The sequence below is a fragment of the Scyliorhinus torazame genome, chromosome 26 (genome assembly GCF_047496885.1).
Source record: "Scyliorhinus torazame isolate Kashiwa2021f chromosome 26, sScyTor2.1, whole genome shotgun sequence".
Classification (NCBI taxonomy): domain Eukaryota; kingdom Metazoa; phylum Chordata; class Chondrichthyes; order Carcharhiniformes; family Scyliorhinidae; genus Scyliorhinus; species Scyliorhinus torazame.
Window position 1 is genome coordinate 37,125,014 of NC_092732.1, and position 26,133 is coordinate 37,151,146.

Genomic DNA, 26,133 nt, shown 5'->3' on the forward strand with positions numbered 1-26,133 from the left:
GTACTGGTGGGGACGGGTCTGTCACTGTATAACACTGGGGTACAGTACTGGTGGGGACGGGTCTGTCACTGTATAACACTGGGGTACAGTACTGGTGGGGACGGGTCTGTCGCTGTATAACACTGGGGTACAGTACTGGTGGGGACGGGTCTGTCACTGTATAACACTGGGATACAGTACTGGTGGGCACGAGTCTGTCGTGTATAACACTGGGGTACAGTCCTGGTGGGGACGGGTCTGTCACTGTGTAACACTGGGGTACAGTACTGGTGGGCACGAGTCTGTCGTGTATAACACTGGGGTACAGTCCTGGTGGGGACGGGTCTGTCACTGGGTAACACTGGGGTACAGTACTGGTGGGGACGGGTCTGTCACTGTATAACACTGGGCACAGTACTGGTGGGGACGGGTCTGTCACTGTATAACACTGGGATACAGTACTGGTGGGGACGGGTCTGTCACTGTATAACACTGGGGTACAGTACTGGTGGGGACGGGTCTGTCACTGTCTAACACTGGGGTACAGTACTGGTGGGGAGGGGTCTGTCACTGTATAACACTGGGGTACAGTACTGCTGGGGACGGGTCTGTCGCTGTATAACAATGGGGTACAGTACTGGTGGGGACGGGTCTGTCACTGTATAACACTGGGGTACAGTACTGGTGGGGACGGGTCTGTCACTGTATAACACTGGGGGACAGTACTGGTGGGGACGGGTCTGTCACTGTATAACACTGGGGTACAGTACTGGTGGGGACGGGTCTGTCACTGTATAACACTGGGGCACAGTACTGGTGGGGACGGGTCAGTCACTGTATAACACTGGGGTACAGTACTGGTGGGGACGGGTCTGTCACTGTATAACACTGGGGTACAGTACTGGTGGGGAGGGGTCTGTCACTGTATAACACTGGGGTACAGTACTGCTGGGGACGGGTCTGTCGCTGTATAACAATGGGGTACAGTACTGGTGGGGACGGGTCTGTCACTGTATAACACTGGGGTACAGTACTGGTGGGGACGGGTCTGTCACTGTATAACACTGGGGGACAGTACTGGTGGGGACGGGTCTGTCACTGTATAACACTGGGGTACAGTACTGGTGGGGACGGGTCTGTCACTGTATAACACTGAGGTACAGTACTGGTGGGGACGGGTCTGTCACTGTATAACACTGGGGTACAGTACTGGTGGGGACTGGTCTGTCACTGTATAACACTGGGGTACAGCACTGGTGGGGACTGGTCTGTCGCTGTATAACACTGGGGTACTGTACTGGTGGGGACAGGTCTGTCGCTGTATAACACTGGGGTACAGTACTGGTGGGCACGAGTCTGTCGTGTATAACACTGGGGTACAGTACTGGTGGGGACGGGTCTGTCACTGTATAACACTGGGGTACAGTACTGGTGGGGACGGGTCTGTCACTGTATAACACTGGGGTACAGGACTGGTGGGGACGGGTCTGTCACTGTATAACACTGGGGTACAGTACTGGTGGGGACGGGACTGTCACTGCATAACACTGGGGTACAGTACTGGTGGGGACGGGTCTGTCACTGTATAACACTGGGGTACAGTACTGGTGGGGACCGGTCTGTCACTGTATAACACTGGGGTACAGTACTGGTGGGGACGGGTCTGTCGCTGTGTAACACTGGGGTACAGTACTGGTGGGGACGGGTCTGTCACTGTATAACACTGGGTACAGTACTGGTGGGGACGGGTCTGTCACTGTGTAACACTGGGGAACAGTAATGGTGGGGACGGGTCTGTCACTGTATAACACTGGGGTACAGTACTGGTGGGGACGGGTCTGTCACTGTATAACACTGGGGTACAGTACTGGTGGGGACGGGTCTGTCACTGTATAACACTGGGGTACAGTACTGGTGGGGACGGGTCTGTCGCTGTATAACACTGGGGTACAGTACTGGTGGGGACGGGTCTGTCACTGTATAACACTGGGGTTCAGTACTGGTGGGGACGGGTCTGTCACTGTATAACACTGGGGTACAGCACTGGTGGGGACGGGTCTGTCACTGTATAGCACTGGGGTACAGTACTGGTGGGGACGGGTCTGTCACTATAACTCTGGGGTACAGTACTGGTGGGGACGGGTCTGTCACTGTATAACACTGGGGTACAGTACTGGTGGGGACGGGTCTGTCACTGTATAACACTGGGGTACAGTACTGATGGGGACGGGTCTGTCCCTGTATAACACTGGGGTACAGTACTGGTGGGGACGGGTCTGTCACTGTATAACACTGGGGTACAGTACTGGTGGGGACGGGTCTGTCACTGTATAACACTGGGGTACAGTACTGGTGGGGATGGGTCTGTCACTGTATAACACTGGGGTACAGTACTGGTGGGGACGGGTCTGTCACTGTATAACACTGGGGTATAGTACTGGTGGGCACGAGTCTGTCGCTGTATAACACTGGGGTACAGTACTGGTGGGGATGGCCCTGTCACTGTATAACACTGGGGTACAGTACTGGCGGGCACGAGTCTGTCGTGTATAACACTGGGGTACAGTACTGGTGGGGACGGGTCTGTCACTGTATAACACTGGGGTACAGTACTGGTGGGGACGGGTCTGTCACTGTATAACACTGGGGTACAGTACTGGTGGGCACGAGTCTGTCACTGTATAACACTGGGGTACAGTACTGGTGGGGACGGGTCTGTCACTGTATAACACTGGGGTACAGTACTGGTGGGCACGAGTCTGTCGTGTATAACACTGGGGTACAGTCCTGGTGGGGACGGGTCTGTCACTGTGTAACACTGGGGTACAGTACTGGTGGGCACGAGTCTGTCGTGTATAACACTGGGGTACAGTCCTGGTGGGGACGGGTCTGTCACTGTGTAACACTGGGGTACAGTACTGGTGGGGACGGGTCTGTCACTGTATAACACTGGGCACAGTACTGGTGGGGACGGGTCTGTCACTGTATAACACTGGGATACAGTACTGGTGGGGACGGGTCTGTCACTGTATAACACTGGGGTACAGTACTGGTGGGGACGGGTCTGTCACTGTATAACACTGGGGTACAGTACTGGTGGGGACGGGTCTGTCACTGTATAACACTGGGGTACAGTACTGGTGGGGACAGGTCTGTCGCTGTATAACACTGGGGTACAGTACTGGTGGGGACGGGTCTGTCACTGTATAACACTGGGATACAGTACTGGTGGGCACGAGTCTGTCGTGTATAACACTGGGGTACAGTCCTGGTGGGGACGGGTCTGTCACTGTGTAACACTGGGGTACAGTACTGGTGGGCACGAGTCTGTCGTGTATAACACTGGGGTACAGTCCTGGTGGGGACGGGTCTGTCACTGTGTAACACTGGGGTACAGTACTGGTGGGGACGGGTCTGTCACTGTATAACACTGGGCACAGTACTGGTGGGGACGGGTCTGTCACTGTATAACACTGGGATACAGTACTGGTGGGGACGGGTCTGTCACTGTATAACACTGGGGTACAGTACTGGTGGGGACGGGTCTGTCACTGTATAACACTGGGGTACAGTACTGGTGGGGACGGGTCTGTCACTGTATAACACTGGGGTACAGTACTGGTGGGGACCGGTCTGTCACTGTATAACACTGGGGTACAGTACTGGTGGGGACGGGTCTGTCGCTGTATAACACTGGGGTACAGTACTGGTGGGGACGGGTCTGTCACTGTATAACACTGGGGCACAGTACTGGTGGGGACAGGTCTGTCACTGTATAACACTGGGGTACAGTACTGGTGGGGATGGGTCTGTCACTGTATAACACTGGGGTACAGTACTGGTGGGGACGGGTCTGTCGCTGTATAACACTGGGGTACAGTACTGGTGGGGACAGGTCTGTCACTGTATAACACTGGGGTACAGTACTGGTGGGGACGGGTCTGTCACTGTATAACACTGGGGTACAGTACTGGTGGGGACGGGTCTGTCACTGTATAACACTGGGGTACAGTACTGGTGGGGACGGGTCTGTCACTGTATAACACTGGGGTACAGTACTGGTGGGGACGGGTCTGTCACTGTGTAACACTGGGGCACAGTACTGGTGGGGACGGGTCAGTCACTGTATAACACTGGGGTACAGTACTGGTGGGGACGGGTCTGTCACTGTATAACACTGGGGTACAGTACTGGTGGGGAGGGGTCTGTCACTGTATAACACTGGGGTACAGTACTGCTGGGGCCGGTCTGTCGCTGTATAACAATGGGGTACAGTACTGGTGGGGACGGGTCTGTCACTGTATAACACTGGGGTACAGTACTGGTGGGGACGGGTCTGTCACTGTATAACACTGGGGGACAGTACTGATGGGGACGGGTCTGTCACTGTATAACACTGGGGTACAGTACTGGTGGGGACGGGTCTGTCACTGTATAACACTGGGGCACAGTACTGGTGGGGACGGGTCAGTCACTGTATAACACTGGGGTACAGTACTGGTGGGGACGGGTCTGTCACTGTATAACACTGGGGTACAGTACTGGTGGGGAGGGGTCTGTCACTGTATAACACTGGGGTACAGTACTGCTGGGGACGGGTCTGTCGCTGTATAACAATGGGGTACAGTACTGGTGGGGACGGGTCTGTCACTGTATAACACTGGGGTACAGTACTGGTGGGGACGGGTCTGTCACTGTATAACACTGGGGGACAGTACTGGTGGGGACGGGTCTGTCACTGTATAACACTGGGGTACAGTACTGGTGGGGACGGGTCTGTCACTGTATAACACTGAGGTACAGTACTGGTGGGGACGGGTCTGTCACTGTATAACACTGGGGTACAGTACTGGTGGGGACTGGTCTGTCACTGTATAACACTGGGGTACAGCACTGGTGGGGACTGGTCTGTCGCTGTATAACACTGGGGTACTGTACTGGTGGGGACAGGTCTGTCGCTGTATAACACTGGGGTACAGTACTGGTGGGCACGAGTCTGTCGTGTATAACACTGGGGTACAGTACTGGTGGGGACGGGTCTGTCACTGTATAACACTGGGGTACAGTACTGGTGGGGACGGGTCTGTCACTGTATAACACTGGGGTACAGGACTGGTGGGGACGGGTCTGTCACTGTATAACACTGGGGTACAGTACTGGTGGGGACGGGACTGTCACTGCATAACACTGGGGTACAGTACTGGTGGGGACGGGTCTGTCACTGTATAACACTGGGGTACAGTACTGGTGGGGACCGGTCTGTCACTGTATAACACTGGGGTACAGTACTGGTGGGGACGGGTCTGTCGCTGTGTAACACTGGGGTACAGTACTGGTGGGGACGGGTCTGTCACTGTATAACACTGGGTACAGTACTGGTGGGGACGGGTCTGTCACTGTATAACACTGGGGAACAGTACTGGTGGGGAGGGTCTGTCACTGTATAACACTGGGGTACAGTACTGGTGGGGACGGGTCTGTCACTGTATAACACTGGGGTACAGTACTGGTGGGGACGGGTCTGTCACTGTATAACACTGGGGTACAGTACTGGTGGGGACGGGTCTGTCGCTGTATAACACTGGGGTACAGTACTGGTGGGGACGGGTCTGTCACTGTATAACACTGGGGTTCAGTACTGGTGGGGACGGGTCTGTCACTGTATAACACTGGGGTACAGCACTGGTGGGGACGGGTCTGTCACTGTATAGCACTGGGGTACAGTACTGGTGGGGACGGGTCTGTCACTATAACTCTGGGGTACAGTACTGGTGGGGACGGGTCTGTCACTGTATAACACTGGGGTACAGTACTGGTGGGGACGGGTCTGTCACTGTATAACACTGGGGTACAGTACTGTTGGGGACAGGTCTGTCACTATAACACTGGGGTACAGTACTGCTGGGGACGGGTCTGTCACTGTATAACACTGGGGTACAGTACTGGTGGGGACGGGTATGTCACTGTATAACTCTGGGGTACAGTACTGGTGGGGACGGGTCTGTCACTGTATAACACTGGGGTACAGTACTGGTGGGGACGGGTCTGTCACTGTATAACACTGGGGTACAGTACTGATGGGGACGGGTCTGTCCCTGTATAACACTGGGGTACAGTACTGGTGGGGACGGGTCTGTCACTGTATAACACTGGGGTACAGTACTGGTGGGGACGGGTCTGTCACTGTATAACACTGGGGTACAGTACTGGTGGGGATGGGTCTGTCACTGTATAACACTGGGGTACAGTACTGGTGGGGACGGGTCTGTCACTGTATAACACCGGGGTACAGTACTGGTGGGGACAGGTCTGTCACTGTATAACACTGGGGTACAGTACTGGTGGGGATGGGTCTGTCACTGTATAACACTGGGGTACAGTACTGGTGGGTACGGGTCTGTCACTGTATAACACCGGGGTACAGTACTGGTGGGGACGGGTCTGTCACTGTATAACACTGGGGTACAGTACTGGTGGGGACGGGTCTGTCACTGTGTAACACTGGGGTACAGTACTGGTGGGGACAGGTCTGTCACTGTATAACACTGGGGTACAGTACTGGTGGGGACGGGTCTGTCACTGTATAACACTGGGATACAGTACTGGTGGGCACGAGTCTGTCAATGTATAACACTGGGGTACAGTACTGGTGGGGACAGGTCTGTCACTGTATAACACTGGGGTACAGTACTGGTGGGCACGAGTCTGTCAATGTATAACACTGGGGTACAGTACTGGTGGGGACAGGTCTGTCACTGTATAACACTGGGGTACAGTACTGGTGGGGGCGGGTCTGTCGCTGTATAACACTGGGGTACAGTACTGGTGGGGACGGGTCTGTCACTGTATAACACTGGGGTACAGTACTGGTGGGCACGAGTCTGTCACTGTATAACACAGGGGTACAGTACTGGTGGGGACGGGTCTGTCGCTGTATAACACTGGGGTACAATACTGGTGGGGACGGGTCTGTCACTGTATAACACTGGGGCACAGTACTGGTGGGGACGGGTCTGTCACTGTATAACACTGGGGTACAGTACTGGTGGGGACGGGTCTGTCACTGTGTAACACTGGGGTACAGTACTGGTGGGGACAGGTCTGTCACTATAACACTGGGGTACAGTACTGGTGGGGACGGGTCTGTCACTGTATAACACTGGGGTACAGTACTGGTGGGGACGGGTCTGTCACTGTATAACACTGGGGTACAGTACTGGTGGGGATGGGTCTGTCACTGTATAACATTGGGGTACAGTATTGGTGGGGACGGGTCTGTCACTGTATAATACTGGGGTACAGTACTGGTGGGGATGGGGATTTCACTGTATAACACTGGGGTACAGTACTGGTGGGGACTGGTCTGTCTCTGTATAACACTGGGGTACAGTACTGGTGGGGACGGGTCTGTCACTGTATAACACTGGGGTACAGTACTCGTGGGGACGGGTCTGTCACTGTATAACACTGGGGTACAGTACTGTTGGGGACGGGTCTGTCACTGTATAACACTGGGGTACAGTACTGGTGGGGCGGGTCTGTCGCTGTATAACACTGGGGTATAGTACTGGTGGGGACGGGTCTATCACTATATAACACTGGGGTACAGTACTGGTGAGGACGGGTCTATCACTATATAACATTGGGGTACAGTACTGGTGGGGACGTGTCTGTCACTTTATAACACTGGGGTACAGTACTGGTGGGGACGGGTCTGTCACTGTATAACATTGGGGTACAGTACTGGTGGGGATGGGGATTTCACTGTATAATACTGGGGTACAGTACTGGCGGGGATGGGGATTTCACTGAATAACACTGGGGTACAGTACTGGTGGGGACGGGTCTGTCACTGTGTAACACTGGGGTACAGTACTGGTGGGGATGGGGATTTCACTGTATAACACTGGGGTACAGTACTGGTGGGGACGGGTCTGTCACTGAATAACACTGCGGTACAGTACTGGTGGGATGGGGATTTCACTGTATAACACTGGGGTACAGTACTGGTGGGGACGGGTCTGTCACTGTGTAACACTGGGGTACAGTACTGGTGGGGATGGGTCTGTCACTGTATAACATTGTGGTACAGTATTGGTGGGGACGGGTCTGTCACTGTATAATACTGGGGTACAGTACTGGTGGGGATGGGGATTTCACTGTATAACACTGGGGTACAGTACAAGTGGGGACTGGTCTGTCTCTGTATAACACTGGGGTACAGTACTGGTGGGGACGGGTCTGTCACTGTATAACACTGGGGGACAGTACTGGTGGGGATGGGTCTGTCACTGTATAACACTGGGGTAAAATACTGGTGGGGATGGGTGTGTCACTGTATAACACTGGGGTACAGTACTGATGGGGATGGGTCTGTCACTGTGTAACACGGGTACAGTACTAGTGGCGACGTGTCTGTCACTGTATAACACTGGGGTACAGTACTGGTGGGGACGGGTCTGTCACTGTATAACACTGGGGTACAGTACTGGTTGGGATGGGTCTGTCACTGTATAACATTGGGGTACAGTACTGGTGGGGACAGGTCTGCCACTGTATAATACTGGGGTACAGTACTGGCGGGGATGGGGATTTCACTGGATAACACTGGGGTACAGTACTGGTGGGGACGGATCTGTCACTGTGTAACACTGGGTACAGTACTGGTGGGGACAGGTCTGTCACTATAACACTGGGGTACAGTACTGGTGGGGATGGATCTGTCACTGTATAACACTGGGGTACAGTACTGGTGGGGACGGGTCTGTCACTGTATAACATTGGGGTACAGTACTGGTGGGGACAGGTCTGCCACTGTATAATACTGGGGTACAGTACTGGCGGGGATGGGGATTTCACTGGATAACACTGGGGTACAGTACTGGTGGGGACGGATCTGTCACTGTGTAACATTGGGTACAGTACTGGTGGGGACAGGTCTGTCACTATAACACTGGGGTACAGTACTGGTGGGGATGGGTCTGTCACTGTATAACACTGGGGTACAGTACTGGTGGGGATGGGGATTTCACTGTATAACACTGGGCACAGTACTGGTGGGGACGGGTCTGTCACTGTATAACACTGGGGTACAGTACTGGTGGGGACGGGTCTGTCACTGTATAACACTGCGGTACAGTACTGGTGGGGACGGGTCTGTCACTGTATAACACTGGGGTACAGTACTGGTGGGGATGGGGATTTCACTGTATAACACTGGGGTACAGTACTGGTGGGGACGGGTCTGTCACTGTATAACACTGGGGTACAGTACTGGTGGGGACGGGTCTGTCACTGTATAACACTGGGGTACAGTACTGGTGGGGATGGGGATTTCACTGTATAACACTGGGGTACAGTACTGGTGGGGACAGGTCTGTCACTGTATAACACTGCGGTACAGTACTGGTGGGGACGGGTCTGTCACAGTATAACACTGGGCACAGTACTGGTGGGGATGGCCCTGTCACTGTATAACACTGGGGTTCAATACTGGCGGGGACGGGTCTGTCACTGTATAACACTGGGGTACAGTACTGGTGGGGACGGGTCTGTCACTGTATAACACAGCGGTACAGTACTGGTGGGGACGGGTCTGTCACTGTATAACACTGGGGTACAGTACTGGTGGGGATGGGGATTTCACTGTATAACACTGGGGTACAGTACTGGTGGGGACGGGTCTGTCACTGTATAACACTGGGGTACAGTACTGGTGGGGACGGGTCTGTCACTGTACAACACTGGGGTACAGTACTGGTGGGGATGGGGATTTCACTGTATAACACTGGGGTACAGTACTGGTGGGGATGGGGATTTCACTGTATAACACTGGGGTACAGTACTGGTGGGGACGGGTCTGTCACTGTATAACACTGGGGTACAGTACTGGTGGGGACGGGTCTGTCACTGTATAACACTGGGGTACAGTACTGGTGGGGATGGGGATTTCACTGTCTAACACTGGGGTACAGTACTGGTGTGGATGGGGATTTCACTGTATAACACTGGGGTACAGTACTGGTGGGGATGGGGATTTCACTGTATAACACTGGGGCACAGTACTGGTGGGGACGGGTACGGTTTTGCCGGTGAAGAATGTGACATACCACCCACGCAACACCAGGTGAAGCTGACACCTAATGCCCGGGACTGACCTGTGCCGAGTCGATGACCGCGACGATCATGTTGAGGAGTTCGCTGCTCCGCAAGGTTTCATCGGGGAACTGGAACGTGAAGAGAATGAATGTCACGCGCTCGCTGATGCCAACATGAGCCCCTTCTGCCTCCACACACACGAGCCACCTTAAAAACTCTACTCAAGGTTCCGGTTGCGGCTATGCGGAGCTAAGTCGCACGTTCGTCACCTCCCGCTAAAAACGGACTTTTGGGCTTCTTTTAGGGCCCGTAACGGCGCTTGTTCAACGTTTCAGGTGTGGGAAGGGGACATTTCCCCGATAGTGTATGGATTGGACCAGGAGTGGGGCGATTTAAAAAGTGGCATTGAAGCAAAGAAAGGTGCGAGGGAGGAGGACCATGGTGGCGGCGGGCGGAGACCAGGCAGCGTGGAGGCAGTGGGCGCAAGAGCAGCAGCAGCTTCTCCAGCGCTGTTTTAAGGAACTGAAAGCAGAGCTGCTGGAGCCGATGAAGGCTTCAATCGATAAGCTGCTGGAGACCCAGGCGGACCAAGGGGCGGCGGCCCAGCAGGAGGTCTTGGAGAACGAGGAAGAGATCCTGGGCCTGGCGGTGAAGGTGGAGGCGCACGAGGCGCTCCACAAGAAATGGCGGGCGAGGTTCGAGGAGATGGAGAACCGGTCGAGGCGGAAGAACCTGCGGATCCTGGGTCTCCCGGAGGGATCGGACGTGGGGGCCTACGTGGGCACCATGCTGAATTCGCTGATGGGAGCGGGGGCCTTTCAGGGGCCCTTGGAGCTGGAGGGGGCCCACCGAGTGCTGGCGAGGAGGCCCAAGCCCAGTGAGCCGCCGCGGGCGGTGCTGGTGCGGTTCCTCCGGTTTGCCGATCGAGAGTGCGTGTTAAGGTGGGCCAAGGAGGAGCGGAGCAGCAGGTGGGAGAACGCGGAGGTCCGGATCTACCAGGATTGGAGCGCGGGGGTGGCGAAGAAGAGGGCCGGTTACAACCGGGCGAAGGCGGTGCTGCACAGGAAGGGGGTGAAGTTCGGGATGCTGCAGCCGGCGCGTCTGTGGGTCACCTATAAGGATCAACACCATTATTTCGAGTCCCCGGAGGAGGCGTGGGCCTTTGTTCAGGCCGAAAAACTGGACTCAGACTGAGGGTCGGGGATGAGGGGTCGCGGTGGAGGGATGGTTGGGGATTGTTGGGCTGTGTTTCGAGGGGGGGGTTCTTTGTTTTTTGGGGGTTGATTGGGCATTGTTTTGATTAGGTCCGCCGGGCGGGCTCGTTGGGGGGGGGGGGGGGGGTAAACTGCTTGGGGGGTTGATGGTCGGTAGGGGAGATGGGGCCCCGCGGGGGAGGGGAAGTTCCACACTGGGGGGGGGGAGGGGTCGATGGAGCAGCAGGAGTGGCCGGGGTCAGCAGGAGTCAGCTGACTTACGGGAGTGCAATGAGGGGGAGCAATGCAGCTCGGGGGGGACCGGGTTGCTGCTGGAATGGCCAAGGGGGAGCTGGGGTTGGTAGAGGAGATCGGGGCGGGGGTCTGCCGCTGTGGGGAATGGGCCGTGTGGGGGGGCGCGGGCACGTGGCTGGCCTAGGAAGGGCTGTGGCTAGTCAGCGGGGGAAGAGGGGTGAGTCGCCCCCTGATCCGGCTGATAACCTGGAATGTCAGTGGACTGAACGGGCCAGCCAAGCGGGCCCGGGTGTTCGCGCACCTGAAGGGGCTGAAGGCGGATGTGGCCATGCTTCAGGAGACGCACCCGAGGGTGGCGGATCAGGTAAGGTTGAGAAAGGGGTGGGCAGGGCAGGTGTTTCATTCGGGTTTGGATGCACAAAATCGGGGGGTGGCGATCTTGGTGGGGAAGAGAGTGTCGTTCGAGGCGTCGAGCATTGTGGCAGACAATGGCGGTAGGTATGTGATGGTAAGTGGTAAGCTGCAGGGGGAGCGGGTGGTGTTGGTCAATACGCCCCGAATTGGGACGATGCGGGGTTCATGCGGCGTATGCTGGGCCGGATTCCGGACCTGGAGACAGGGGGCCTGATAATGGGGGGGAGATTTCAACACGGTGCTGGATCCGACATTGGATCGCTCTCGGTCTAGGACGGGCAGGAGGCCAGCGGCGGCCAAGGTGCTGTGGGGGTTCATGGACCAGATGGGAGGGGTGGATCCATGGAGGTTTGCGAGGCCGGGGGCCAGGGAATTTTCATTCTTCTCCCACGTCCACAAGGCCTACTCCCGGATTGACTTTTTTGTCATGAGCAGGGCGCTGATTCCGAGGGTGGAGGATACGGAGTACTCGGCGACAGCCATTTCTGATCATGCTCCGCACTGGGTGGACCTCGAGTTGGGGGAGGGGAGGGACCAGTGCCCGCTGTGGCGCCGAGAGGTGGGGTTGCTGGAGGACGAGGAGGTGAGCGGGCGGGTCCGGGGGTGTATAGAGAGGTACCTGGAGGCTAATGACAATGGGGAGGTGCAAGTAGGGGTGGTCTGGGAGGCGCTGAAGGCGGTGGTCAGAGGAGAGCTGATCTCCATTAGGGCACACAAGGAGAGGGGGGAGAGGAGAGAGAGGGAGAGGTTGGTGGGGGAAATGGTGAGGGTGGATAGGAGGTACGCGGAGGCCCCGGAGGAGGGATCGCTGAGGGAGCGGCGTAGCCTCCAGGCTGAGTTCGATTTGTTGACCACCAGAAAGGCGGAGGCGCAGTGGAGGAAGGCGCAGGGGGCGGTATATGAATACGGAGAAAAGGCGAGCCGGAGGCTGGCGCACCAGCTTCGGAAGCGAGAGGCAGATAGGGAGATCGGGGGAGTTAGGGATGGAGGAGGGAACACGGTGCCAAGTGCGGTGGGTATCAATGGGGTCTTCAGGGACTTCTACGAGGAACTGTACCGGTCTGAGCCCCCACTGGAGGAGTGAGGGATGGGTCGCTTCCTGGACCGGCTGCGGTTTCCGAGGGTGGACGAGGGGCAGGTGGCAGGGTTGGGGGCGCCAGTTGGGTTGGAGGAGTTGGTCAACGGGATAGGGAACATGCAGGCGGGAAGGCACCAGGGCCAGATGGGTTCCTGGTTGAATTTTACAAGAAGTATGTGGACCTGCTGGGCCCGCTGTTGGTAAGGACCTATAACGAGGCAAGGTAAGGGGGGGCTCTGCCCCCGACGATGTCTAGAGCGCTGATTTCCCTGATCCTGAAGTGGGACATATAGGCCGATCTCACTCTTAAATGTAGATGCAAAGTTGCTGGCAAAGGTTTTGGCCATGAGGATAGAGGACTGTGTGCTGCAGGTCATACACGAGGATCAGACAGGGTTCGTGAAAGGGAGGCAGTTGAATACTAATGTACGGAGGCTCTTGAATGTTATAATGATGCCGGCAATGGAAGGGGAGGCGGAGATAGTGGCGGCGATGGATGCGGAGAAGGCCTTTGTGAGGGTGGAATGGGGGTACCTGTGGGAGGTGTTGAAAAGGTTTGGGTTCGGGGAGGGGTTCGTCAGGTGGGTGAAGCTGCTGTATGAGGCCCCGGTGGCGAGTGTGGCCACAAACAGAAGGAGATCAGAGTATTTCCGGCTACACCGGGGAACGAGGCAGGGGTGTCCCCTGTCCCCCTGCTCTGCGCTGGCGATTGAACCCCTGGCCATGGCATTGAGGGAGTCGAGGAACTGGAGGGGGCTGGTGCGGGGTGGGGAGGAGCATCGGGTGTCGCTCTATGCGGATGATTTGCTGCTATATGTGGCGGACCCGGTGAGGGGAATGGCGGAGGTGATGAGGATTTCTCCGGGTACAAGCTTAATATGGGGAAGAGCGAGTTGTTCGTAGTGCACCCGGGGGACCAGGAGAGGGGGATTGGTGAGCTCCCGCTAAAAAGGGCGGCGAGGAGCTTCAGGTACCTGGGGGTCCAGGTGGCTAGGCGCTGGGGCCCCTACACAAGCTTAACTTCACGAGGCTGGTGGAGCAGATGGAGGAGGAGTTTAAGAGGTGGGACGTGCTGCCACTCTCCCTGGCGGGTAGGGTGCAGTCAGTTAAAATGACGGTGCTCCCGAGGTTTTTGTTCCTGTTCCAATGCCTCCCCATCCTGATCCCTAGGGCCTTCTTCAGGCGGGTTAACAGGAGCGTTATGGGGTTTGTGTGGGCGCAGAAGACCCCGAGGGTGAGAAGGGTGTTCCTGGAGCGGTGCTTGGCGCTGCCAAACCTCTGTGGGTATTATTGGGCCGCCAACGTGGCAATGGTGCGTAAGTGGGTGATGGAGGGGGATGAGGCGGCATGGAAGAGGCTGGAGATGGCGCCGTGTGGGCACGAGCCTGGAGGCGCTGGTGACGGCACCGCTGCCGCTTCCTCCAACGAGGTATACCACGAGCCCGGTGGTGGCGGCTACCCTCAAAATTTGGGGGGCAATGGAGGCGTCACGGGGGGAGGAGGGGGCCTCGGTGTGGCCCCCGATTCGGGGGAACCACCGGTTTGTCCCGGGGAGGATGGACGGAGGGTTTCTGAGCTGGCACAGGGTAGGTATTGGAAGGATGGGGGACCTGTTTGTGGACGGAAAGTTCGCGAGCCTGGGTGAGCTGGAGAAGTTTGGGCTCCCCCCGGGGAACACCTTCAGATATATACAGGTCAGGGCGTTTGTTCGGTGACAGGTGGTGGAGTTCCCGCTGTTGCCGCCACGCGGGGTCCAGGACAGGGTGTGTCAGGGGGGGTGGGTTGGAGAGGGAAGGATCTCGGCAACGTATCAGGTGATGCAGGAGGAGGAGGAGGCCTCGGTGGAGGAGCTAAAGGGTAAGTGAGAGGAGAAGTTGGGTGAGGAGATTGACGAGGGGACGTGAGCGGATGCCCTGGGGAGAGTGAATTCTTCCTCCTCTTGCGCGAGGCTCAGCCTCATACAATTTAAGGTGCTGTATAGGGCTCATATGACCAGGGCAAGGATAAGCCGGTTCTTTGGGTGCGAGGATAGGTGTGATAGGTGCTCAGGGAGCCCAGCAAATCACACCCACATGTTCTGGGCTTGCCCCGCGCTGCAGGATGTTTTGAAGGGTGTAACGAGGGCGGTAGGTCCCAGGAATTTGAATAAAAATGATTGAAAAAAACAACTCGACTCAAATCCATCAAAGGTCTAAAAATAACACTACGCTTTTGTCTGTCAATTTCTGCAGCCGAAGGTGCGAGCTGAGTGATCACTGAAGAGGCAGGAAATCTTGTGTGTAAAAAGGGAGGTGACCCGATATGATGTACCAGAAGGTGAAAACGTTGGACAGGGCTCGACGCAGGGACGCTGCTGCCTCCCGGGAGATGAGAATTTGGGGGGGGGGGGTCCATCTCTATGCGACCGACGCTAATGGATGCAACGGGGAATTCAGGAGAATTTTACCCGGGGAGATACCCTCCCACAGGGGTGTAGCAGAGATACCTTTAAGGGGGTTAAAAAGGGAAAATTCTGGTAAAATGCAGCAGGTCAGCACCGTAGCACAAGTGGCTTCACAGCTCCAGGGTCCCGGGTTCGATTCCCGGCTCGGGTCACTGCCTGTGCGGAGTCTGCACGTCCTCCCCGTGTCTGCGTGGGTTTCCTCCGGGTGCTCCGGTTTCCTCCCACAGTCCAAAGATGTGCGGGTTAGGTGGATTGGCCGCGCCAAATTGCCCCATAGTCTCCAAAAAAGGTTAGGTGGGGGTCACTGGGAGAGGGTGGGCTTGAGCAGGGTGCTCTTTCCAAAGGGCCGGTGCAGACCTGATGGGCCGAACGACCGCCTCCTGCACAGTAAATTTGATGATTCTATAGGTGGGATCGAGGAGAGGCTGCACAGAGACGTGCAGGGCCCAAGGCAGAGTCGGTATCAATTGCAGTTTTAAAAAAGGTCAGTGCTCATTATTGAGGGACAGCCGGATGGACAGAGGAGGGGGGCAGGAACAGAAGGATAGCGTGACGGAGGCCCCCACGGGGCACAGGTGGAGCAGTAACATCAGCACACGGACCAGAGGGGGGGGTGGGGGGCGGACAGCCAGTGGTGGAAATTCACCCATTCTTTCCTGCTGGGAAGCGTCACCTTGTTCAGCATCGGCCGTCACGCAGGTAGGGCCAGAGAGGTTTCAGCCCCAGCTGGAGTTCGCACCCTCGCCAAGGGGAGGCGATGTAGAGTACAATACAATGAGGGGGGGGGGGGCAGGGAGCACCGGCTGGACTCGGGATTGTTAGGAGACGTGGGATCACCCACGATCTTGTTGAGTAACGAGGCAGACTCGAAGGGCCGAATGGCATCCAGCTCCAATGAGGGAGCGTGAGCAGTGACTCATCTGAAAGACACCATCATCTTAAATGCAGCACTAACCCTCCGACAGTGCGGCACTCCCTCAGTACTGACCCTCCCACAGAGCGGCGCTCCCTCAGTACTGACCCTCTGACAGTGCGGCGCTCCCTCAGTACTGACCCTCTGACAGTGCGGCACTCCCTCAGTACTGACCCTCCGACAGTGCGGCGCTCCCTCAGTACTGACCCTCTGACAGTGCGGCGCTCCCTCAGTACTGACCCTCTGACAGTGCGGCACTCCCTCAGTACTGACCCTCCCACAGTGCGGCGCTCCCTCAGTACTGACCCTCTGACAGTGCGGCACTCCCTCAGTACTGACCCTCTGACAGTGCGGCACTCCCTCAGTACTGACCCTCCCACAGTGCGGCGCTCCCTCAGTACTGACCCTCTGACAGTGCGGCACTCCCTCAGTACTGACCCTCCCACAGTGCGGCGCTCCCTCAGTACTGACCCTCTGACAGTGCGGCGCTCCCTCAGTACTGACCCTCCGACAGTGCGGCACTCCCTCAGTACTGACCCTCACACAGTGCAGCGCTCCCTCAGTACAGACCCTCTGACAGTGCGGAGCTCCCTCAGCACTGACCCTCACACAGTGCGGCACTCTCTCAGTACTGACCCTCCCACAGTGCGGCACTCCCTCAGCGCTGACCCTCCCAGAGTGCGGCACTCCCTCAGTACTGACGCTCTGACAGTGCGGCACTCCCTCAGTACTGACCCTCTGACAGTGCTGCGCTCCCTCAGTACTGACCCTCCCAGTGCGGCACTCCCTCAGTACTGTCGCTCTGACAGTGCGGCGCTCCCTCAGTACTGACCCTCTGACAGTGCGGCGCTCCCTCAGTACAGACCCTCTGACAGTGTGGCACTCCCTCAGTACTGACCCTCTGACAGTGCTGCGCTCCCTCAGTACTGACCCTCCCACAGTGCGGCACTCCCTCAGTACTGTTGCACTGACAGTGCGGCCCTCCCTCAGTAATGACCCTCTGACAGTGCGGCCCTCCCTCAGTACTGACCCTCCGACAGTGCGGCGCTCGCTCAGTACTGCCCCCCCCGACAGTGCAGCACTCCCTTAGTACTGACCCTCCGGCAGTGCGGCGCTCCCTCAGTACTGACCCTCCGGCAGTGCGGCGCTCCCTCAGTACTGACCCTCCGACAGTGCGGCGCTCCCTCAGTACTGACCCTCCCACAGTGCGGCGCACCCTCAGTACTGACCCTCTGACAGTACGGCACTCCCTCCGTACTGACCCTCCCACAGTGCAGCACTCCCTCAGTGCTGACCCTCCGACAATGCGGCACTCCCTCAGCGCTGACCCTCCCAGAGTGCGGCACTCCCTCAGTACTGACCCTCTGACAGTGCGGCACTCCCTCAGTACTGCCGCTTTGACAGTACGGGACTCCCTCAGTACTGACCCTCTGACAGTACGGCACTCCCTCAGTACTGACCCTCTGACAGTGCGGCGCTCCCTCAGTACTGACCCTCTGACAGTGCGGCCCTCCCTCAGTAATGACCCTCTGACAGTGCGGCGCTCCCTCAGTACTGACCCTCCCAGAGTGCGGCACTCCCTCAGTACTGACGCTCTGACAGTGCAGCGCTCCCTCAGTACTGACCCTGACAGTACGGCACTCCCTCAGTACTGACCCTCTGACAGTGCGGCGCTCTCTCAGTACTGACCCTCTGACAGTGCGGCCCTCCCTCAGTACTGACCCCCCGCAGTGCGGCGCTCCCTCAGTGCTGACCCTCCCACAGTGCGGCGCTCCCTCAGCACTGACCCTCCCACAGAGCGGCGCACCCTCGGTACTGACCCTCCGACAGTACGGCACTCCCTCAGTACTGCCGCTCTGACAGTACAGCACTCCCTCAGTACTGACCCTCTGACAGTGCAGCGCTGCCCCAGTACTGACCCTCTGACAGTGCGGCACTCCCTCAGTACTGACCCTCTGACAGTACGGTGCTCCCTCAATACCGACTCTCCGACAGTACGGCCCTCCCTCAGTACTGACCCTCTGACAGTGCGGCACTCCCTCAGTACTGACCCTCTGACAGTGAGGCCCTCCCTCAGTACTGACCCTCTGACAGTGCGGCACTCCCTCAGTACTGACCCTCTGACAGTACGGCACTCCCTCAGTACTGCCGCTCTGACAGTGCGGCACTCCCTCAGTACTGACCCTCTGACAGTACGGTGCTCCCTCAGTACTGACCCTCCCAGAGTGCGGCACTCCCTCAGTACTGACCCTCTGACAGTGCGGCACTCCCTCAGTACTGACCCTCCCACTGTGCAGCACTCCCTCAGTACTGACCCTCTGACAGTGCGGCACTCCCTCAGTACTGACCCTCTGACAGTGCGGCGCTCCCTCAGTACTGACCCTCTGACAGTGCGGCACTCCCTCAGTACTGACCCTCTGACAGTGCGGCGCTCCCTCAGTACTGACCCTCTGACAGTGCGGCGCTCCCTCAGTACTGACCCTCCCACAGTGCGGCACTCCCTCAGTACTGACCCTATGACAGTGCGGAGCTCCCTCAGTACTGACCCTCTGACAGTGCGGCGCTCCCTCAGTACTGACCCTCTGACAGTGCAGCACTCCCTCAGTACTGACCCTCTCACAGTGCGGCGCTCCCTCAGTACTGACCCTGCAGATTGTGGCCTTGGACCCACAGACCCTTTCACTCAGGCGGGAGAGTGCCACCCACTGAAACACAGGACACACCCAGACCAGTAGGAATGGCTGCCCTTACCGACGTGTAGATAGTTGGGGTGAGGTAGCAGAGCAACCGGATATCGTCCTCCTGACACGCTTTCATATCCATCATTAGACAGGTATGGAGATCACCGAGCTGTGTTGCCTGTGCGAAGGACTCGTACAGTCTCATCTTCCCCAACGCTGCTTTACTGAAAAAAACAAGCAGAGCATTAAGGGAAATGGAAGGCGGAGGGAGATTTACTCTGTGTCTAACCCCGTGCTGTACCTGTCCTGGGAGTGTTTGTTGGGGACAGTGTAGAGGGAGCTTTACTCTGTATCTAACCCCGTGCTGTACCTGTCCTGGGAGTGTTTGATGGGGACAGTGCAGAGGGAGCTTTACTCTGTATCTAACCCCGTGCTGTACCTGTCCTGGGAGTGTTTAATGGGGACAGTGTAGAGGGAGCTTTACTCTGTATCTAACCCCGTGCTGTACCTGTCCTGGGAGTGTTTGACGGGGACAGTGTAGAGGGAGCTTTACTCTGTATCTAACCCCGTGCTGTACCTGTCCTGGGAGTGTTTGATGGGGACAGTGTAGAGGGAGCTTTACTCTGTGTCTAACCCCGTGCTGTACCTGTCCTGGGAGTGTTTAATGGGGACAGTGTAGAGGGAGCTTTACTCTGTATCTAACCCCGTGCTGTACCTGTCCTGGTTGTGTTTGATGGGGACAGTGTAGAGGGAGCTTTACTCTGTATCTAACCCCGTGCTGTACCTGTCCTGGTTGTGTTTGATGGGGACAGTGTAGAGGGAGCTTTACTCTGTACCTAACCCCGTGCTGTACCTGTCCTGGGAGTGTTTGATGGGGACAGTGTAGAGGGAGCTTTACTCTGTATCTAATCCCGGGCTGTACCTGTCCTGGGAGTGTTTGATGGGGACAGTGTAGAGGGAGCTTTACTCTGTATCTAACCCCGTGCTGTACCTGTCCTGGGTGTGTTTGATGGGGACAGTGTAGAGGGAGCTTTACTCTGTATCTAACCCCGTGCTGTACCTGTCCTGGGAGTGTTTGATGGGGACAGTGTGGAGGGAGCTTTACTCTGTATCTAACCCCGTGCTGTATCTATCCTGGGAGTGTTTGATGGGGGCAGTGTACAGGGAGCTTTACTCTGTATCTAACCCTGTGTTGTACCTGTCCTGGGAGTGTTTGATGGGGACAGTGTCGAGGGAGCTTTACTCTGTATCCAACCCCGTGCTGTACCTGTCCTGGGAGTGTTTGATGGGGACAGTGTAGAGGGAGCTTTACTCTGTATCTAACCCCGTGCTGTATCTATCCTGGGAGTGTTTGATGGGGACAGTGTAGAGGGAGCTTTACTCTGTATCTAACCCCGTGCTGTACCTGTCCTGGGAATGTTTGATGGGGACAGTGTAGAGGGAGCTTTACTCTGTATCTAACCCCGTGCTGTACCTGGCCTGGGAGTGTTTGATGGGGACAGAGTATCAGATTAATGCACCCTGTCCAGTCCAACACTATTCCTTCCCACTCAGAAGATTGACCCTGGAAATCAGTTTCCTGATGTTGTGACCGCACAGGCCCGCCAGACATTTACACCTGTATGGAAGTTACCCGGCAGAACGCCCGGAGAGACAGCGGCAGCTGCGGAGAGCTCATACCTGGCTCGCAGGTAGTAGAGGAGGTGGTAGCCAATCTTGGGCTGCTTCTGGTACAGTTCGGACAACAGCTCCAGGAGCAGCGAGAAGCTGTTGTTATCCTCCTGCATCTGACACAGGTTCCTGAACGAGAGAGACGGGACAGGAAGATTCTCAGCATCGCTCGCAGCAAACAGCAGCTCGGAAAGCCGCAGCCTCCGGCACCTCGAAATGCGCTGCCAGCTCCGCGCCACACCCTAACCTCAAACCAGCCGTTCAGCCAGCGTTGTTGTGTCACGATCCTGGAAACCCCCCCCCCCCTCCCTACCGACGTGGCGGGGGTACCCGCGCAGTGCACACCGCAGCGGCTCAACTGTTACCCCCCTCTCACCCACGCGGGGAGGACGTGCGGACTCCGCACCGACAGTGACCGGAGCTCGTAACCGAACCCCGGCCCCCCCCCGGCGCTGTGAGGCAGCGGTGCTAACTGCCGTGCCAGCCCCAAGGAAGGGGGGAAACAGGAAAGTATAGCCTAACATTCGTCAGAGGGAAATTGCGGGAATCCATTATTTAGGAGCTCAGACCCAGGATACTGCCGAAGTCATGAGGGCAGCATGGTAGCATTGTGGGTAGCACAATTGCTTCACAGCTCCAGGGGCTGGTTCAGCACACGAGGCTAAATCGCTGGCTTTGAAAGCAGACCAAGACAGGCCAGCAGCACGGTCCGATTCCCGTACCGGCCTCCCCGAACAGGCGCCGGAATGTGGCGACTAGCGGCTTTTCACAGTAACTTCATTTGAAGCCTACTTGTGACAATGAGCGATTTTCATTTCATTTTCATTTTCATTTCATCTTCAGGGTCCGAGGTTCGATTCCCGGCTTGGGTCACTGTCTGTGCGGAGTCTGCACGTTCTCCCCGTGTCTGCGTGGGTTTCCTCCGGGTGCTCCGGTTTCCTCCCACAGTGCAAAAGATGTGCAGGTTAGGTGGATTGGCCACGATAAATTGCCCTTAGTGTTGGGTGGGGTTACTGGGTTATGGGGATAGGGTGGAGGTGTGGACCTTGGGTAGGGTGCTCTTTCCAAGAGCCGGTGCAGACTCGTTGGGCCGAATGGCCTCCTTCTGCACTGTAAACTCTATGATGATAATTTGCTCAGGCAGAGGCAACATGGGTTTGTGATAGATTAAAATCACGTTCAACTAGTTTATCAGAGAGCAAGTAACAAGCAAGGCGAGATAAAGGGGAACCTGAAGATGTGGTGTACTTGGAATTTGCAAAAGGGGTTTGGGCTGGGTGCCACATCAAAGGTCAACGACACAAAATAACTGCACCGACGGTGGTGTGGGCAACATATTAGCATGGACAGAGGTTAGCCAATAGGAAGCAGAGAGCAGGGATAAATGGGTCATTTTCAGGATGGCAAACTGTAACGCGTCGAATGCCATGGAATCAGTGCTGGGGCAGCAACCATTATCAATCTGCGTCAATGACTTGGATGTCCAACTGTACGGTGGCTGCATTGTTTAAGACAGCACAGAGGTAATAAGTGGTCAAGGGTACGCAAGAGCCTGCAAAATCCTGTGGATCAGAAATTGGCTAGCTGAAAGAAGACAGAGGGTGGTGGTTGATGGGAAATGTTCAGAATGGAGTACAGTCACAAGTGGAGTACCACAAGGATCTGTTCTGGGGCCGTTGCTGTTTGTCATTTTTATCAATGACCTAGAGGAAGGCGCAGAAGGGTGGGTGAGTAAATTTGCAGACGATACTAAAGTCGGTGGTGTTGTCGATAGTGTGGAAGGATGTAGCAGGTTACAGAGGGATATAGATAAGCTGCAGAGCTGGGCCGAGAGGTGGCAAATGGAGTTTAATGTAGAGAAGTGTGAGGTGATTCACTTTGGAAGGAATAATAGGAATGCGGAATATTTGGCTAATGGTAAAGTTCTTGGAAGTGTGGATGAGCAGAGGGATCTCGGTGTCCATGTACATAGATCCCTGAAAGTTGCCACCCAGGTTGATAGGGTTGTGAAGAAGGCCTATGGAGTGTTGGCCTTTATTGGTAGAGGGATTGAGTTCCGGAGTCGGGAGGTCATGTTGCAGCTGTACAGAACTCTGGTCCGGCCGCATTTGGAGTATTGCGTACAGTTCTGGTCACCGCATTATAGGAAGGACGTGGAGGCTTTGGAGCGGGTGCAGAGGAGATTTACCAGGATGTTGCCTGGTATGGAGGGAAAATCTTACGAGGAAAGGCTGATGGACTTGAGGTTGTTTTCGTTGGAGAGAAGAAGGTTAAGAGGAGACTTAATAGAGGCATACAAAATGATCAGGGGGTTGGATAGGGTGGACAGTGAGAGCCTTCTCCCGCGGATGGATATGGCTGGCACGAGGGGACATAACTTTAAACTGAGGGGTAATAGATATAGGACAGAGGTCAGAGGTAGGTTCTTTACGCAAAGAGTAGTGAGGCCGTGGAATGCCCTACCTGCTACAGTAGTGAACTCGCCAACATTGAGGGTATTTAAAAGTTTATTGGATAAACATATGGATGATAATGGCATAGTGTAGGTTGGATGGCTTTTGTTTCGGTGCAACATCGTGGGCCGAAGGGCCTGTACTGCGCTGTATTGTTCTATGTTCTAAAAGGAAGGGGGGCAAAGGTTCGGAAGATGCAGTATAATGGAGGAAAACGTGAACTGGTCCACTTCTGGACGCAGGACAATACCGTTCGCAGTAACCTCGGTACACGTGACAATAAATCGAATTCTTTGGCAGGAAGAATAGGAATGCAGGAGACTATGTGAATGGAGAGAGATGGCAAAACCCGGAGGTGCAGAGGGATCTGGGGGGGGGGGGTCCTGGTGCGCGAATCACAAAACATGAGCACGCAGGGGAGGGCAAACGTTTCGGAAGGCAAACTGCGAGGAGGCTGGAATATAAGACACAGTGCAGGAGGCCATTCGGCCCATCGAGTCTGCACTGACCCACTTAAGCCCTCACTTCCACCCTATCCCCGTAACCCAATAACCCCTCCTAACCTTTTTTGGACACTAAGGGGCAATTTAGCACGGCCAATCCACCTAACCTGCACATCTTTGGACACTAAGGGGCAATTTAGCACGGCCAATCCACCTAACCTGCACATCTTTGGACACTAAGGGACAATTTAGCACGGCCAATCCACCTAACCTGCACATCTTTGGACACTAAGGGACAATTTAGCACGGCCAATCCACCTAACCCGCACATCTTTGGACACTAAGGGACATTTTAGCATGGCCAATCCACCTAACCTGCACATCTTTGGACACTAAGGGACAATTTAGCACGGCCAATCCACCTAACCCGCACATCTTTGGACACTAAGGGGCAATTTAGCACGGCCAATCCACCTAACCTGCACATCTTTGGACACTAAGGGACAATTTAACACGGCCAATCCACCTAACCCGCACATCTTTGGACACTAAGGGGCAATTTAGCACGGCCAATCCACCTAACCTGTACATCTTTGAACACTAAGGGGCAATTTAGCACGGCCAATCCCCCTAACCTGCACATCTTTGGACACTAAGGGACAATTTAGCATGGCCAATCCACCTAACCTGTACATCTTTGGACACTAAGGGACAATTTAGCACGGCCAATCCACCTAACCTGCACATCTTTGGACACTAAGGGACAATTTAGCACGGCCAATCCACCTAACCCGCACATCTTTGGACACTAAGGGACATTTTAGCATGGCCAATCCACCTAACCTGCACATCTTTGGACACTAAGGGACAATTTAGCACGGCCAATCCACCTAACCCGCACATCTTTGGACACTAAGGGGCAATTTAGCACGGCCAATCCACCTAACCTGCACATCTTTGGACACTAAGGGACAATTTAACACGGCCAATCCACCTAACCCGCACATCTTTGGACACTAAGGGGCAATTTAGCACGGCCAATCCACCTAACCTGTACATCTTTGAACACTAAGGGGCAATTTAGCACGGCCAATCCCCCTAACCTGCACATCTTTGGACACTAAGGGACAATTTAGCATGGCCAATCCACCTAACCTGTACATCTTTGGACACTAAGGGACAATTTAGCACGGCTCATCCACCTAACCTGCACATCTTTGGACACTAAGGGACAATTTAGCACGGCCCATCCACCTAATCTGCACATCTTTGGACACTAAGGGACAATTTAGCACGGCCAAGCCACCTAACCCGCTCATCTTTGGACAAGAAGGGACAATTTAGCACGGCCAATCCACCTAACCTGTACATCTTTGGACACTAAGGGACAATTTAGCACGGCCAATCCACCTAACCCGCTCATCTTTGGACACTAAGGGGCAATTTAGCACGGCCAGTCCACCTAACCCGCACATCTTTGGACACTAAGGGGCAATTTAGCACGGCCAGTCCACCTAACCTGCACATCTTTGGTCTGTGGGAGGAAACCGGAGCACCCGGAGGAAACCCACGCACACACGGGGAGGACGTGCAGACTCCGCACAGACAGTGACCCAGCCGGGAATCGAACACGGGACCCCGGCGCTGTGACGCAACAGTGCTAACCACTGTGCTACCGTGCTGCCCAAAAGTAGGGAGGTTTTACTGCAGTTGTACCGTGTGTTGGCGAGGCCACACCCGGAGCCACCTCGCCGCCCGGAGCCACCTCGCCGCCCCGAGCCACCTCGCTGCCCCGAGCCACCTCGCTGCCCCGAGCCACCCCGCTGCCCCGAGCCACCTCGCTGCCCCGAGCCATCTCGCTGCCCCGAGCCACCTCGCTGCCCCGAGCCACCTCGCTGCCCCGAGCCACCTCGCTGCCCCGAGCCACCTCGCCGCCCCGAGCCACCTCGCCGCCCCGAGCCACCTCGCTGCCCCGAGCCACCTCGCTGCCCCGAGCCACCCCGCTGCCCCGAGCCACCTCGCTGCCCCGAGCCACCTCGCTGCCCCGAGCCACCTCGCTGCCCCGAGCCACCCCGCTGCCCCGAGCCACCTCGCTGCCCCGAGCCACCCCGCTGCCCCGAGCCACCTCGCTGCCCCGAGCCACCTCGCTGCCCCGAGCCACCTCGCTGCCCCGAGCCACCTCGCTGCCCCGAGCCACCCCGCTGCCCCGAGCCACCTCGCTGCCCCGAGCCACCTCGCTGACCCGAGCGACCTCGCTGCCCCGAGCCACCTCGCTGCCCCGAGCCACCTCGCCGCCCCGAGCCACCTCGCTGCCCCGAGCCACCCCGCTGCCCCGAGCCACCTCGCTGCCCCGAGCCACCTCGCTGCCCCGAGCCACCTCGCTGCCCCGAGCCACCCCGCTGCCCCGAGCCACCTCGCTGCCCCGAGCCACCCCGCTGCCCCGAGCCACCTCGCTGCCCCGAGCCACCTCGCTGCCCCGAGCCACCTCGCTGCCCCGAGCCACCTCGCTGCC

At 56.5% G+C, this 26,133-nt stretch overlaps 1 protein-coding gene across 1 annotated transcript in view; it reads right to left on the minus strand.

The window, feature by feature from the left end:
• The window catches only part of LOC140402879 (integrator complex subunit 3-like), a 60,415-nt gene that overhangs the window by 15,522 nt on the left and 18,760 nt on the right, over positions 1-26,133 (minus strand). The window contains exons 5-7 of the mRNA XM_072490505.1: positions 20,735-20,854; positions 19,125-19,278; positions 10,137-10,205 (exon numbers count right to left, since the gene is read on the minus strand). Of these exons, the coding sequence (XP_072346606.1) occupies positions 10,137-10,205; positions 19,125-19,278; positions 20,735-20,854 (343 nt within the window). The remainder of the gene's footprint in view (positions 1-10,136; positions 10,206-19,124; positions 19,279-20,734; positions 20,855-26,133) is intronic.